The 16,622-nt window shown below is 42.9% G+C and overlaps 1 protein-coding gene across 1 annotated transcript in view; it reads left to right on the forward strand.

The window, feature by feature from the left end:
- The window catches only part of EXT2 (exostosin glycosyltransferase 2), a 163,659-nt gene that overhangs the window by 71,802 nt on the left and 75,235 nt on the right, over positions 1 to 16,622 (forward strand). Inside the window, exon 7 of the mRNA XM_006157755.2 lies at positions 4,261 to 4,392. Coding sequence (XP_006157817.1) covers positions 4,261 to 4,392 — 132 coding nt within the window. The remainder of the gene's footprint in view (positions 1 to 4,260; positions 4,393 to 16,622) is intronic.

Here is a 16,622-nt window from a genome sequence, read left to right on the forward strand (position 1 = left end):
CTTTCCCTCTCACTGTGTCTATCTCTATTTCTCTCTCCAGCAAGTGCATGCACCCTAAGGCAAAAACCTCTCAAAAAAATAAAAGCAATACATGGATTATTGAACAAAGAGAAATGTTAGCAGAAAACACCCAGATTGAAACACAGAGGGAATATACAGAAAATAGAATAAGAAACATCTGAGACATAGTAAATACATTGCGAAATGTTCTTCATATATGTATACATTTGAAGTCCCAGAAAAAGAAGAGAGTGTGACAGAAGCAGTATTTAATGAATGTTGTCTGAGCGTTTTCTGAAATCAGTGAAACATCAAAACCAGACTGATAAAACTCTTCTCTCCCCAGTGGAAAAGGCACATCTGGGAACATCATAGTTGAATTGCAGTAAGACAAATAGAGAGAAAAGCTCAAATGCAGTCAAAAGTAAGGGGCATATCATTATTACTGTTTTTTAGAGAGATTTTTGCTATAGGGTGTGTGCACTTGCCAGAGAGACAGAGAGACAGAGAGACAGGAAGCAAGAAGTCACCTGCCGGGGGGATGGCCACATTGCAGTCTCTTCTCCTCCATTCTCGTCCTGGGATTTCAGGCACACATACACATCCACTTGATGTGAGTTTCAAGCTGCCGGATTTGGGACTCAAACCATAGTTGAATACATGGGAATCTAGCAATGTATCCAGTATGCCATTTGCTGGTCCAAAAGGCATATTATTTTTAAAGGTGCACCAATATCAGTAGTAACAAATTGGATGAAGTCAGAAGACAGTGGAATTATGTGTTTAATGTTACGAAAGACAATAAATGCTAACGTAGGAGTCTCTCAACAGCAAAAACATTCTTCCAACATTAACTGGGTGAAAACAAGCTTTCAAACAAATAAAAACTAAGAGAATGTGTTACCAGTGACTCATAGCAAAAGAAATAACATGTTGAGTTCTTTTAGCAGCAGGAAGGTAATTTTAAATATAAGTTCAGATGCATATGAAGAAAGGAAAGGGTAAATATATGGCCAGTATAAATAAAAAAACATACTTTTAAAAACAATAATGATGTCTTGTGGATGAAGAATATTATATTGTACTCTGATAGCACAGCAGCAAATGGTAGCTTGTAAATGGAGATCCTTGCAGTGTTTGTAAAATTGTAAAATTACTGATTTGTGGTATAATAAATCAATGATGCTTAACTTTAATTGCTAGGATAGTGAAAAATAATAAAACTAAATAACCAACAAACTAACGAAGGAAAACATGGAATAATATAATTTTTTTACCTGTTCTAAAGGTGAGAAAGGAGAAATAAAGAACAGATGAAGCAAAAAGTAAACAAACAATGATTATACACTTTAAACTCGGCTGTATCAGTACACCACTCCTCACTGAACAAACTGCATGTTTAATGATTGCTCAAATTTATAACCAGTTCTCCAGCCTGGGGAATCCCCTTTCTCAATCTGCGTTAGTCTCAGGAATCCCCTTTTCTCAGTCTTTGTGTCATGCCTGCAGTTCGTTTGTATTCACAACACAAAGTGTCACACAAGACTACATATTTTGTTTACAGATTTGTACTTTATTGGCCACCCATAGTAGAATAAATAAAAACGATTATGTTAGATTTATAGTATTGTGTTGCAGGATGTTTTGTCACTTTTTGGCACTTATCTAATGTATGCTTTTTGTATAGGTAGAATTTTTTTCTTTTTTTGGAGAGGTTTTTGCAATAATAGGGCACAGTGCACTCGTCAGAAAGACAGAGAGAGACAGAGAGATAGAAAGCAAGAAATCACCCCCCAGGGGGGATGGCCACACCGCAACCCCTTCTCTTCCATTCTCCTCTTGGGATCTTGGGCACACACGCACACGCGCCCGGCGTGAGTTTAAGCCACTGGGTCGGGGACTCAAACCGCAGTAGGCTACATGGGAGTTCAGCAACATAGCCATTATGCTAACTGCTGGCCCCTATATAGGTAGAATTGTATATTATTCTAGTGTGGCGTTGGGTGCTATCTATTGAAAAATGTATACACTATGGCATCATGACATACCATACAACATCCCCCTTTAAGCTCTTTGACCAATTTATTTTAACAGTCTGCTTGTAGGTGTAGAACTTGGTCATTAAGTAAGAAGTACCTGTATGTGCATATGTACACTAAATATAAATGGACTGTATTTGTAATTAGAAGTCAAGGATTTGGGGATGAGAGAAAATTCTTAAACCTAATTATGGGCTTTTTACAAGAGACAAGCTTGGAACAAGCTTTGAGAGCACAAATTTGAAAGTAAACGTTTGAGAAATACAAACACAGAGTTGACTCTTTGTATCCACAAGTTCTGTATCCATAGAGTCAACGAACTGCAAATGAAGCCAGGTTATGCCAATTGTTATGTGATGGAGAAAAAGCTGGTTCCCTAAAAGACAGATACTGAAAAAGTTTATATAATTTTATTTTTAATTGTGCCTGATGCTTATATTACTTGTAAGTAATCTGGAGATCATTTAAAGTATGCTGGAGGATGTATATAGGTTATGTGCAAATACTATATACTGTTTTACTAGGGACTTGAACATTTATGGATTTCAGTATCCACAAGAATTGTGGAACAAATCTTTTGTAGATACTGAGGGATGGCCATATATACACACAGGCATGTATACATACATACATATGCACACCCATATGCATACATGCATATATATACAGAAGCAATCAGAAATCAATAAGGGCATATATTTAAGTAGGACATCACACTCAAAGTACATATGGATTATTTACAAAAATAAATGGTGTGTCAGATCATAAATCAAGTTTAAATAAATTGCAAAGTATTGAAATCATGTATGTTTTCTGACTATTGTACAAAGTACAATCAAAGCAGTAGTAGCAACAGAAAGACGAATAGAAAATCCCCAAGTGTTTGAAAATCAAACAGTATATTTCTAAATGACTTATGAGTGAAAAAATATGTCATGATGAAAATGAAATGTTTTTTTACCTAAATGATAATAAAAATGATAGTAAATGTGTAGATGTATTTAAAAATAGCATGCAGAGGGAAATTTATAGAGGAGAGTGAAGAAAGGTTGAAGTCAGTAAACTAATCTTCAATCTCAAAAAGCTAATAGTAAGATTAATTAAGCTCCTCCAAAATACTAATAGAAGTAAAGAGAGAATAAAAATAATAGCAGAAATGAACAAAATAGAAAAAAGTATGATGGAAAAAAATCAATATAACCACAAGTTGGTTTTTCAAAAAAGATGAATAAAATTGATAAATCTCTAAGACTGATCAATTACAAAGTGAAAACACAGATCAGCAGATTCAGGAATGAAAAGTACGTTAACTACAGTTTCTAGGCATCAAGCAAATGTTAATGTGCAATTTTATTTAAATAAAGTCAACAATTTAGATGAAAGGAATATATTTCTGGAAAAACACTACTTGTGAAACTATCACAGAAAATATGTGTAATTCTATGTGTATGAGTGACAGTTCATAATTGAAGACCTTTACACACACAAAAACACCTGGTCCAGATGGCTTCCTTGTTGAAATCTTCTAAAATCTTTTAAGGAAGGTAGAATGCTGGTCTTGCCTAAAATTTCTCAAGGAATCAAAAAAGAAGGAATAGTTTCCAACTTATTCTGTGAGACTACCATAACCCTGTACCAAAACCTGATTTAGATATTACAGATGTTGAGCAAAAGAATTCAGATACAGGAGAGTGATTACTGTCTGACTTCATTTATATGAAATTCAGTAATGATTGCAGTAGAGATCAGAATAGTGGCTGATCTTAAAGGGGTGAGATACTAACTGAGAAGTGGCATGAGGGCATCTACGGTGCTAGAATGTTCTATAACTTTATCTGGGTAGTAATTGTAAGGATATGCACATATGTAAAAAGTCACGGTGCCTACACTTGAGAATTGTAGTTTGCTACGTGTATGCTTTATCTTATAAGAAAAAAAGGCTGAACTTTCTCTGGTCTGATACACTGTTGTTTTCATCATCACTGTTTCTAGTATCTAAATTGAATCCAGTGTGCATTTCACTTGCTGACACTCTGTTTTGACTACATTTGAGGAATGCATACCTCTTGATAGAGCTGGTCAAACAGCAGGGAGCAATTGCCCTGGGCATCCACTGCTTTGGGAACAAGGGAGTTCCATGGACCCGAACTGACCGAGATAGAGCATCTAGGTCTCCCACTCTGTCTCGCCTGCTCACTTAAAGTCGTTGTTTTCTTTATAGGCACGATGGTTCTGGGAAGCGTACTTCCAGTCGATTAAAGCCATAGCCCTGGCCACCCTGCAGATTATCAACGACCGCATCTATCCGTATGCTGCCATCTCCTACGAAGAATGGAATGACCCCCCGACGGTGGTAAGCGAACTCCAGCGCTAGCCGTGTGAGGCATGGCCCAGCTGTCAAGAGGGGGGAAAGGAAACTGTGTTACATTGGTGGGGTTATTTCAACTCTAGCTGCCTCTAATGGGTGTGTGCTTTGCATGCTTAAGGCCTGATAATAGAGCTTAATTTTGATCTGCCGACAAAGGTTAAGGGATACTGAAGCAGCGGCTTCTAGTTTGTTTGAAATGTGCTTAGGAAGACAGTTTGTTTATGTACGGTGGAAATGCACAGGGTGGCACAGGTCTTGTCGGAAGTCAAGGACTTCCTGACGACTTTCGCAGTTCTGTGCTTAGAACTCTCGACAAGTTCTCTAAGCAACTGCACAATGATAGCTGATGTTTTGAGTGCTTACTCTGCCAGGGACAGTGCTGAGAGCTTTAAATGTGTTTTTTCAATGAACGTTTCTAACACCCTGCCAGGAGAACAAGGGGGAAACTGACCCAGACACGATAGATTGCTTGGTCCCTGGCTCAAGACTGTGCTGAGGTTCCTGAGTACTTCGACATTTGTCCACTCTTATTATTTTTCTTCCATTAACAATAATACAGGGGACATGCTTTCATTTATGTTTGGACATAAATGTGTAAATTTCTGTATAGAATTAATTCCAGCTGAGAAATCGCCTAAAGACAATGTACATTTTGTACGTTGATAGGTATTAGCACACTAAAAGACTAAGCCGATTTTTAGCTGTCTCGCTAACGGTTTCGGTGTAGGGTTCTCCACGTCTTCAGTATCTCGGACTACTTGAACTTGTGCTCATCTACTAGATGAAAAGTTACCTTCGTGTTTATTTTTCAGTCGGAAGGTTGATCTTTTCCTCAGATTCTTCAGATAATCCTATTTGTATTTTGACTGGCACCACATTGAGCTGTTAGAGTGTTTCAGGCATTTTATGCATTAAGTAGGCATTACTGAACGTCATATTCCAGGCCGGGCTCTTGACACTTCAAGTATGTTAGTGAACAAAGCAGAAAAGGCCCCATGCCTCCGGGAGCTTCTATTGCAATGGGTCTATCGGGAAGAAAGATTTGTCTTTCTGGTGGAATTTTAAAGTTTTCTTTATATACATTCTTTACAAGTCCTGATACATCTTTTCTTACATTTTAAAAATTTTCTTATGCTGTGATAAAAGAATACTTATTGACATTATAGTTTCTAACTTGTTAGCATTTGTGTAAAAATACATTTTGACTTTAGTGTATTAATTTTGTAACTACCATCTTACTGAATTCTATGCTTGCTTCATTCTTTTAGTTGATTCTTTTGCATTTTCTAGGTATACAATCATGTCTACGGATGCTAATTTTGAACCTTCTTTTTTTTTTCTTGTACCTAATTGCATTGGCTAGTGCTTCTAGAACAATGTTAAATGAGAATGAGTTTTGAATTTGAGAAGGGAAGGTATGGAGGTATTATCTAATCAGAGAAAAAGAGAAAGTTAGGCCCCCCATCCAGAAGGAAGCACAAATTCAAAGGCACGGAGAGACCAGGGAACACGGTGGCATAAGGACTTTAAGGAAATCCATGTGGTAGGAGAGAAGGAGGCTGAGAGAGAGAGGCAGAGGATGAAGCCTGCAGAAGGCTCAGTTCATGAAACACCTCTTATCTTGGGTAAGATTGTAGTGCTATCTGTGAGTAATTAAAAACAAAATCACTGTAGTATTTAGACAGGAGAATAGTGTGGAAAGATTGCATTTTAGTTCAGTCTGACATTAGTGTAGAGAGTGGAGTATGTATTTCAGTGGGACGAGACTGGAGGCAGGAGACCATTTCAGGGACCCAAGTAAGAGTCCATAGCGGACGCATTTGAGCAGTGTCAGAGAGAACTATTCTAGCTGGAGAGCGAGGCTGAAGGGTTGGAAGACTGAGGTGTACAGTATTGTGTAGTTTACCTGGATGGGGAATTTGCGTACGTGAAGATCGTGCGCGAGCATGGTACGAAGGGCAAACTTAAGTCTAGCGGCAAGAGCTGACATGGCTTGGCTCCAGTCTCCCTTTCTGGCTTCCTTTCTTCTGCTCCCTTTCGGGGAGTTCTAGATTTTGGGCAACGCCAATCCTGCCTTTCTGTGTATGCTCCATGCCTTTCTTTCCCTGTGCCTTTGTGGCTGTTGGGTAGACTCTGGCGTGCTTTTCTTCACATGTCCACATTCAGTGGCCTGCCCATCGGGCCCTTCCTCCAGGACGTTTCCCAATCCCCCACGCAGGAGCACTCTTCCTCCTTGCAACTTGTGTGGCATGGGTCTGTGTTTCTCTCCTGCCACTTAGCATGGATAGAAGTATAATTTCCTGAAATTTTAAGCACCTTAAGAGCATTTCTGAGTTACCTTATTGTTGTCATAATATCAGTGACAAATTAATTTAGATGGGAGACTCTTGATATATATAGCAAGGAAGGAGGAGTGAGAAAGGGAGGAAGAGAGAAAGTTCGAGAGCCTCGAGTTTGAGCCATCCAGGATTTGTGTGGTGCTATGACATTCATTGTTTGACCTGGCCTTGCTGGGAAGATAGAGGAAATGATCGGTATTTTTTTTTTTTTTTAATTGCCAGGGTGTGTGTGCACTTGCCGAAAAAGAGAGGGGGAGACAGCATGGGAGACAAGAAAAAGCACCTCCCAATACGATGCTCAGTCTCGTCTCCATTTCTCCATTTAGTTGGGATTTTGTAGTGTGATGCACACATACCTGGTACGTTTCCAACCGCTGGGGCTGGGATTTGAAAGTACTTGGCCATGTGGAATCTGGCTCCTCTAAACGAGGCTATGGGCCAACCTTAATCAAGTCTCTCTCATCTGTATAGCAGTGAAATGAGATTCACAGTGCCTATACTCGTCTGAAGTGGTAGAATTGGCAAGTGTGTAAACAAGCGAGAACCCAGGTCTTCTACTACCAGATTATTTTGGACTACCTGTGGAGTTATGTGGGAGCCACTGGCCCTCCATTGGGCTAAACTAATGCTGTTGTTCCAAGCATATGGTACAGGTTTGCAATAAAGAATATCCCGTCTGTTTCTCTGCAGGAGAATTCATACAGGAGGGATGAGCATGACTCAAAGTGTGGAAAAAATCCTGTGCTTTTATCTAAAGCTCTAAGGGAAGTTTAATAAGGATAAATGGTTGGAATTTTACTTCTCTTTTATAGGAGTATAGAGGAGGAGAAAGTAAGGAAACAAAATGTTGCAGTCTTGAAATAGACACTGTTTTCAGTTTTGGACACAGTGTTTAGAGTGCTGAACACTTAACAATTTGGGAAGAACGAAAAGCATAAATCTAGATATACTAGTAGAAAAGGTATTCTGTATTTGTTCTTGAGCTCTCTTAAATAGCTCCTTTAAGGGTACTTGAGCATTCTCGCATTTGTAGGAGGTCAGGTGACGAGAGCCCTGATTTAAAAGCAGCGTGTTTTACATTTCTTCATCTTCAGTGAAAGCAACTGACAGGAGGCCTGGGTGGAAATGATTTATTTATTGTTAGCTTTTCCCCTCCCCTTCAGAAATGTTGAACCTACTCTAGATGAGATTGCTGTGAGCCCAGCCTGCAGGGGAGTGTCTCTTCTAGATTCCATCCAGTTTGCAGTGTCAGGCACCCCGAGGTGGGAGTAGGTATGGGTCGTGGTCAGTAAATCAAGGGATGGTCTGAGGTTTTCAAAGATGTGTCTGTGAGGGCCTCTAGCCATGCCCTGAGCTTGCTCGGCCTGGAGAGGAAGAGGGGAGGGTCCTGTTTTGGCCAGAAGCAGCTGCCTCAATCCAGTGTAAAAGGCCTGCGTGTGGGTGCTGAAGACAGGGAGGGTGGCCTCACAGGGTGTTTGTCACCAGGTGCTCTGCCGCTCCTGGCCTGTCACAGCATCCGCGTCACCCTGCACCCTTGGAACTCGAAGTGGCTTATTCTCTGTTGATGAGGATACGGGTAGTATCACCAGCTGGGCTGGACTGGGGTGTGTATCATGCTGGGTAGTCTCTTTACAGTCTAAATGGTGTATAGCCATCGAATGCATGAATAATAATACTAATTACTTTAAAAAGGAACTTGAAGTTCAACACAATCATTCTTGAGCTTAACTTTAAAGCAGGAGAGAAGAGATTGGCCCTTGTTTTGAATCTTCTCTTTGGAAGGAATTTTTCACCAAGTTGAGGTTTTTCACGAAGGGAAAAGTGTGTGTTTTTTTTTTTTTTTTTTTTTTGGAGAGGTTTTTGCTATAGGGCATGTGTGCTCGCCAGACAGAGAGAGAGAGAGACAGAGAGACAGAAAGCGAGAAATCACCCCCCCAGAGGGGATGGCCACGCCGCAGTCCCTTCTCCTCCATTCTCCTCTTGGGATCTTGGGCACGCACGCACACGCGCCCGGCATGAGTTTAAGCCACCGGGTCCTGGATTCGAACCACAGTTGACTACATGGGAGTCCAGCGACATAGCCATTACGCTAACTGCTGGTCCTGGGAAAAGTGTATGTTTATATCAGTCATTGCCTGAGCTCCTAATGTCAAGGCTGCCTGTGTTTTTTACCTTTTCAGTCTCTCCAGGCTTTTGTTTCTCTCTCTTTTTTGCAGAAATCAGCAGGGTCTTGCTGCTCCCCTAGGGACCCCACGTTTGTGTCCCGCTTAGTGCCTGTCCCGGCCTCGCCTGGTGGCAGAGCCGTGGCTGCATGGGCGGGTGCCCGTGCAGCTGTGGATCGCCCAGTACCCTCCCTCACCTGACCTCTGGCTGGCCGCCAGGCCAGCATCTGCAGGAGGACAGAGACCAAGACGAGTGAGCGGTAAACTGGATTTGTAGATTTCAGGATGTGCCACCAAAACCAGTTTATGCTTTCAGTGACTTTTTTTTAGAGAGAATTTTTGCTATAGGGTGTGTGCGCTTGCCAGAGACACAGAGAGACAGAAAGTGAGAAATCACCCCCCAGGGGTGGTGGCCACACTGCAATCCTTTCTCCTCAGTCTCCTCTCAGGATTTTGGGCACACGTACACATGTGCCCCGCGTGAGTTTTAACCCGCAGAGTCTGGGACTCGAACCGCAGTCAACTACATGGCAGTCCAGCAACGTAACCATTATGCCTTCTGCTGGTCCCATCTTTCAGTGACAATTTTTGAAAAATGGAGTGTGATATAATCTTAAAAACTCACACTGAGTAGAGAATTTTCCAATGTAATTTTTCTCAACATGATTTGAAAGATTATATGCCATCTTTAAAGCTTACCTTTTTATTTCTGCAAGCTAGAGGAAGGCAGAGCAGGGGAGGAGTAGCCCCACAGCCCCACAGCCTTCACACTGATGCCCGCCCGCAGTCAGCCGCCAGTAGTGGGATGCCAACCCCGCGGCCGCCTCAGCACGCACGCAGCCCTGCTATGTGGCGTCAGCACTGTGGGGCACTGCCTCACCGCCGCACCGCAGCTGGCCTGTCTACTCAAGTTTGCTGACATAGGTCACGTTGGTAAAGGTACTCCTTGGGGCCAGCAAGTTGCATGGTGGTTAAGGCACTGGACTCCCACGTGGCCGACCATGTTTGAGTCCCAGATGTGGCGGCTTGAAAACCACACCAGGCACACATGTGCGCACCCAAAATCCCAGGAGGAGAACGGAGGAGAGGGCTTGTGGCATGGCCGTCCTCCCTGGGGGTGGTTTCTCACTCTCCCTTTCTTTGTCTCTCTCCTCATGGCCATTTATTAAAATATATGAGAAAAATGGGGAAGTGACTTAAAATAGATTATTGTGCCCAGCATAAGAATGAGGTGGAGGGACTAGCATTCAGCGAAATGGCCATGTCGCCGAACTCCCATGTAGCCAACTGCAGTTCGAGTCCCAGACTTGGTGGCTTAAACTCACTCCAGGTGCGTGTGCGTGTGTGCCCAAGATCCCGAGAAGAGAATGGAGGAGACAAGATTGCAGCATGGCCATCCCCCTCGGGGGGTGATTTCTCACTCTCTTTCTCTCTGTCTGTCTCTGTCTGTCTGGCGAGCGCACACGCCCTACAGCAAAAACCTCTCCAAAAAATAATAATAAGAAGAAGAAGAATGAAGTGGAAAAACCAGAGCTTGTTCTTCTGAAATCTCACCATAATGGCAATTTAGCTACAGCCAAAGCCTCAGAGGAAGACTGTAGGCTTGCCTGGACTTCCTGTAAACCTCAGTCTAAGTCTAAATCTAGTTTTGAAGGTGGAAGGCTGGCGACCAGCCAGGTGACAGTGCTTGGTAAGAGCCCTTCACTGTCAACTGAGGGCTAGGAGTCAGAGTAGAGTGCAGAGCTGATGAGGTGGCACTGGCTCTCAAACTAGTGTCAGACAGTGGCTGCCACTCCACCTCAGGTGTAGGTGGGTGCCACTCCACCCCCAGGTGCAGACCGGATAGATTTGGGGGTGCCGCCCATAATTTGCACTTCTAGCAAATTCAGTGCTGCTTATCCGAGGACTGTTGTTGTTGTTAATAAAGAAGTACTTATTTTAATTATTAATTATTAATTATTATTATTATTTTAATTTGCTATAATACATGTGTGCCCACCAGAGAAAGACAGAGAGCGAAAGCAAGCTGCCAGGTCCTGAATTCACACCTTGGTCGGCCATGTGAGAATTCAGCGCCTTAACCACTGTGCCATCTGCTGGCCCTCAAGGACTTTGTTAAAAGTGATGGCGAGCACATGTTAGACAGACACCCTTAACAGGGTCTCACCACGCCATGACCCTCCCCGAGCCCTTCAACTCCTCGGGATACCGGGAGCCCGTGCGCATGTCCACTGTGCCCTCAAGCTGACCTGGGAATCCGAACCTGCGTTCAGCCACGCAGCCTCCAGCCTTGCCGGGCACTCGGATGACTGCTGCGCCGCAGTGGCTAGCCCCCAGGAGCCGTGTTCTGTTGTGGGATTCAATTCACTGTGCGTGACCTGACTCCCTCCCTTGCTCCCCACCCAGAAGCCTCCAGAGACTGGGTTCAGACTACATCTGCCTCAGCCCGTGAAGAACTCGGGGTGCCCCTGTAGCAGCCCCAGCTCACCGAGGCTGGGTTGTAAGAAACCCACAGCGGCTCAGATGCATGCAGCACAGCTCCAAGTGATCCCAGGGAGCAGTCTGTGTGATTCCACACAGTGCCCCTTGGCTCCCAGGTTGTGGAATGTGTCTCTGGAATCTGAAAGCCTACCCTGCCCCCCAGGAGGCCTTCTCCGCTGTTTTCTGCTGCTTCCTCCCACTGCCTAGGTATGACGAAGATATGTATGGAATTCAGAAATTTCAGGTTGAACTGCGGATGAGTTCATGAAGCTTTTAAGAAGTCTGTTGTTTCTTACAGGTATCCCATTTATAGGATCAGATTTGCACAAGTGGTCCAGAATATGCCCTGAATTCCAAACCTTCCCTCGGAGTGCCCTTTCCTTCTGTGGGAACAAGTTATAGTCTCAGGTCATCAGCAGCAGGGAGAATGAGTAAGGAAAGCTGAGCCGCATCTTGCAGATGGCGAGATGCCAGATCTACAGACCTGGAGCTGGGGCTGCAAGCAAGCTCTGCTGTTCAGTAGGATGTGGAAGAGGCCGGGTCCACATGGGGGGACATATAAGGAATATGAAAAGACGACCTCAGGTGTGCTCCTAAGATGATGTTGTCAGCCATGCAGGGTACGCTCACGTATGCTCGACCCTGGTGGTGGAGACAGATGTGCCCGTTTCATGCATATCTGCACAGCAGCCTCAGGAGTGGCCCTGGATGAATCCACACACGGTGTCCTCGGATCCAGTCCCGCCTCCCTTGCCTGGAGTCCACTGTGATGGTTCCAGCTCTTCTGAATCAGACCCGCCTGCTTGCTTACGTCACACAGTGTGCAGGAGGGCAGTGAGTGGAAGAATTTTTCAGCGTCTGTGGGAGCTCGATCTGGCAGCCCATTAATTGAGAACACAATGAGGGGCTTGCAGATGGCGTAGCTGGTACATTGGTGGACTCCTGCAAAGCCAGCCACAGTTCAAGTCTCAGATCCAGTTATTTGAAAATCACACCAGGTGTGTGTGCGTGCGTGCCCAAGATCCTGGGAGGAGAATGGAAGAAAAGGGAATGCAGCATAGCCATCCTCCTGGGGGGCCATCTCTTACTTTCCCTCGCAATATTTCTCTCTCTAGTGAGTGCATGTGCCCTAAGGCAAAAACCTCTTGAAAGAAAAAAACAAAAAAGAACATGAATGTTTTGGCAAAATCATTTTTTGTGCTCTAGCTGTCGCTTACTACACATCAGATTTTCTTTCAGAGGCAATTGTAATTCTCCCTTGAGGTCTGTCTAAGTGAGTCAGTAACAACAATTGTCAGGAAATTGTGGTGGTTGAGTATTATAACTTGGAGATAATGAATTTGGGGGCCAGCAGGTGGCATGGTAGTTAAAGCTCTGAACTCCCACATGGTTGATCATAGTTCAAATCCCATGCCTGGAAGTTTTTTTTTTTTGTTTTTGGAGAGATTTTCACTGTAGGGCACGTGCGCTCGCCAGACAGACAGAGAGAGACATAGAGACAGAAAGCGCGAAATCACCCCCCAGGGAGGATGGTCATGCCGCAATCCCTTCTTCTCCATTCTCCTCTCGGGATCTTGGGCCCGCACGCCCACGTGCCTGGCGTGAGTTTTAAGCCACCGGGTCCGGGACACGAACCGCGGTCGACTACGTGGGAGTCCAGCGACATAGCCATTACGCTAACTGCTGGTTCACGGCAGTTTGAAAATCATACCAGGAGCTTGTGTGCGCGTACTCAGAGTCCTAGGAGGGGAACAGAGGAGAAGGGACTGTGGCATGGCCATCCCCCTGGGGATGATTTCTCACTTTCCCTCTCACTGTCCCTCTCTCTCTCTCTCTCTCTCTGGCAAACACATGTGCCCTATGGCAAAGGGCCACACAAAGAAAAAAAAAAGTAATGAATCTTGTTTGCATTTCTAATATTCTGTCATTTTTTACATGACTCCAAATTAAGTCATATTTGAGTGTAATTTTCTAATAAATGGATCATTACAGCTACAGATTTAAAAAAAATTCCACGTTCTAAGCAGACATTGATTCTTGATTTTGGCTTTTTTTTTTTTTTTTTCTCGGCTATATTTCTTAAATTTTTGTTTCTAAAAATAGTACAACTTAGGCCAGCAGGTGGCATGGAGGTTAAGGCAGCTAGATCCCACTTGACCAACTTAGTGGTTCAAGTACCAGATCTAGTGACTTGAAAATCATGCTGTGCATGCCCAGAATCCTGAGAGGAGAATGGAGAATAAGGGATTTCAGCATGGCCATCCCCCTCTGGGGAGTGATTTCTCACTCTCTCCTCCTTTCTCCGGTGAGTGCACACACCCTGTAGCCAAAAAAAGAAAAGGAGGGGGGGACTATCTACATCTATATCTATCTATCTATCTATCTATCTATCTATCTATCTATAATGGCTTAATATGTATGTGCCTTATAAATTTAGATAGTAAAATATATTATGAAAACTAGGGCCTGTTTCCAAGGTACAACTGTTTTAACACTTCTTTATTTTTATTTCTTACCAGGAAGGTCTCTTTACTCCTATGGAAAAGTTCATACTCTTTCTCCTGTTCTCTCTCCTCCTATACATCTCTCCTCCTCCACCTCACCAGGAGGATTGTCTTCAGCTTCGAACTAGTATTTATTGTATGCATGACTAGGGCTAAGTAAAGATTTCTTTCAACCGAATCAAGTTATAAACAATAATGTTGCCTTTGTTGTACAACTTTCTATTTTCCAGGGAGTTAATAACTGCCTTTTATTTTTCCCCTGTAGTTTTTCATGTTCCTCTTAGTAACGACATTTTACTAAACTCTCCAACGGAACGGTGCGATGGTCAAGCACAAGGAAAGCATGGGGTCTGGTCTCCTTCTCCCAGCATCCTCTCTCCTGTGGTTCTCCCCTCCGGCTTTCCCATGCAGCAGCCATGCTGATCCTCAGTTCACCTTGATTCCGTTTTCCTCTCTGCTATGTCGGACTCCTCGTTTTCAAGGTCTAACATATTCCTTTGTTTGTTTATTATAGCTTATTTTTTCTAATAGCTTCCTGGGAAAGGGACTGCAGGAGGTGAATTTTCTGTCACTTTGCAGGTCTGAAGCGTGTTTATGCTGTTTCACATTTGTTAATAGTTGGACTAATGTCGAATTTTGGTTGAGTTGGGTTTTCTTCAGAATTTTGGAAGTATCGCTCTATTGTCTTCTAAACTTCTTGTTTTAATTTCAGGAAGTGAGACACTCTGATTCCTAATTCTTATATGTGGTTTTTTTTTTTTTTTTTTTCCCCTCATGGGAATACTGTGCTCTTAAATTTTATGATTCTACATATGCCCTGCATGAAACGAGTTTTGCTAAATGGGCCCTTTGAAAGTAGAAATTCATAACCTTCAGTTTTGGGAAATTGTCTCATTTTATTTATTTGATTATTTTCTTCCTGTTTTCTGTTTCTTTCTTTGTGCACGTTCTGTTACCTAGGTAACAAATGTGCCAGACCGATCTTTATTTTTCATCTTGCCATCTCGGTCTTCTTATTCTAATTGCTCAGAGTTTTCTTCAGTTTTATGTTCTAACCCTTCTTGTGGTTAGAATTTTTTTTCATTCTGTATTACCTAAGAGGTTTTTTTCTTAAGTCCTAATTTTTCTGCCACTTCTTGTTTTTATTTTAAGAATGTACTGTTTTCTGTCTCTTTAGGTGTTTTTTATGGTTTTCATTTTTTTTTTTGAATCCAGCTCTTTATACCGTGTCCTTTGAATTCCTTTTTTAGTTTTTTCATTTGCTTTCTTTCATATTGGAAGCTCTTTTCAAATATGTGATAAACCCCGGCGGTCTGCTCTTAGCGTGAGACCCTAACAGCCTGTCGGGAGGCCTGTACTTGGGTGAGGCCCGGCACCTGGTGCACTTTGTTAGTTTCATGGCGACCCAGTCATTTACTGGATGTTGGTGGCCAAGCGTTATTTTCCTTGGACGGGTTCGTTGATCTGGAGATAATCTTTCTGCTCTTGGGGGTGAGAGAAAGGATGAATAAAAAGTCTGGCCTGCAGGTATTTTGGGAGACGGATGGGGGAAGGAAAAAGGTTCTCCTCCATTGTTTAATGTGATTTTGGTGTGGTCCCTCACTCACCCCGCCTTCTGTGCCTGGCGTCTGAGTCTGGAATCTCTCATTCATTTTCTTCAGAGAATAACCCTCCCTTCTCTCACGAGGACTGGGTGGCAGGGAGAGGGTTGGGCTGCCTGTACCAGTTGGCTTGGAGAGATCTTGATGTCAGCTGTCCTTCTTCCAGTTTTAAGACCCCTCCTTTCAGGACACTGAGCATCTACAATTTCTGAATCTTCTTATCATCATCCTTGGAAGGTTTAGTCTTCTTTGCTTTGCAGTTTATTGTTCCTCTGTCTGCATTTTGTTTGTTTCAACAGACTTCAATGTTTCTGATTTTTTAATTTTAACACAGTTCAGAATTAAACCTCTAAAAATAGTACCGAGAGTTTCTGTACACGCTTCTCTCAGATTGTTCAAACATCGACGTCTCATCCCAGCAGTTTTATTCTTTTCTCTCTGTGGGCGTACTTTGTTTCCCCCGAATCTCTTGCAAGTTACAGATATGATGAGCATTTGCTCATAACTACCTTCTCCTGCAGAATCCAGTGTAATTATCAGTATCATTCAACATTGATACAGTATGATTATATGTTCTGTGGACCTTATTACGATTTTTGTCAGTTATCCTAATAGCGTCCATTATAGCAAAATGACATCGCAGACGATGCATTGCGTTTGCTTGTCCTGTCTTTAGTCTCCACTCTAGAACCGTTTCCGTCTTTGTCTTCCATGATGTTGACCTTTTTTTAAGAGAAGAGAACGTCAGCTATGTTACAACATGTCCCTTGATTTGGTTTTGTCTTATGTTTTGTATGATGAGGTTCATGTCACATGTTTTTGACGGGAATATTGCAACACTAGCATTTCTCAGCATGCCATACTGGAGGACACACGAGGTTGATCATCTCACTACTGGTGACGTAACTGGTAACTGACCACAGGCTTCTCCTGGACTTCGCTGCTGTTAAGTTACTCTATTTGATTACTGTATTTGATGTTATTGTGTCTTGGGGAAATACTTTGACACTATGTAAATATCCTGTCACTCTGACTTTTCACCCACTAGTTTTAGCATCCATTGATGATTCTTGCCTGAATCCATTGTTCTCATGGTTGCCAACTAGTGATTTTCTAACTTTCATTTCA

The sequence above is a fragment of the Tupaia chinensis genome, unplaced genomic scaffold (assembly GCF_000334495.1).
Source record: "Tupaia chinensis unplaced genomic scaffold, TupChi_1.0 Scaffold000561_1, whole genome shotgun sequence".
NCBI classification, from domain to species: domain Eukaryota; kingdom Metazoa; phylum Chordata; class Mammalia; order Scandentia; family Tupaiidae; genus Tupaia; species Tupaia belangeri.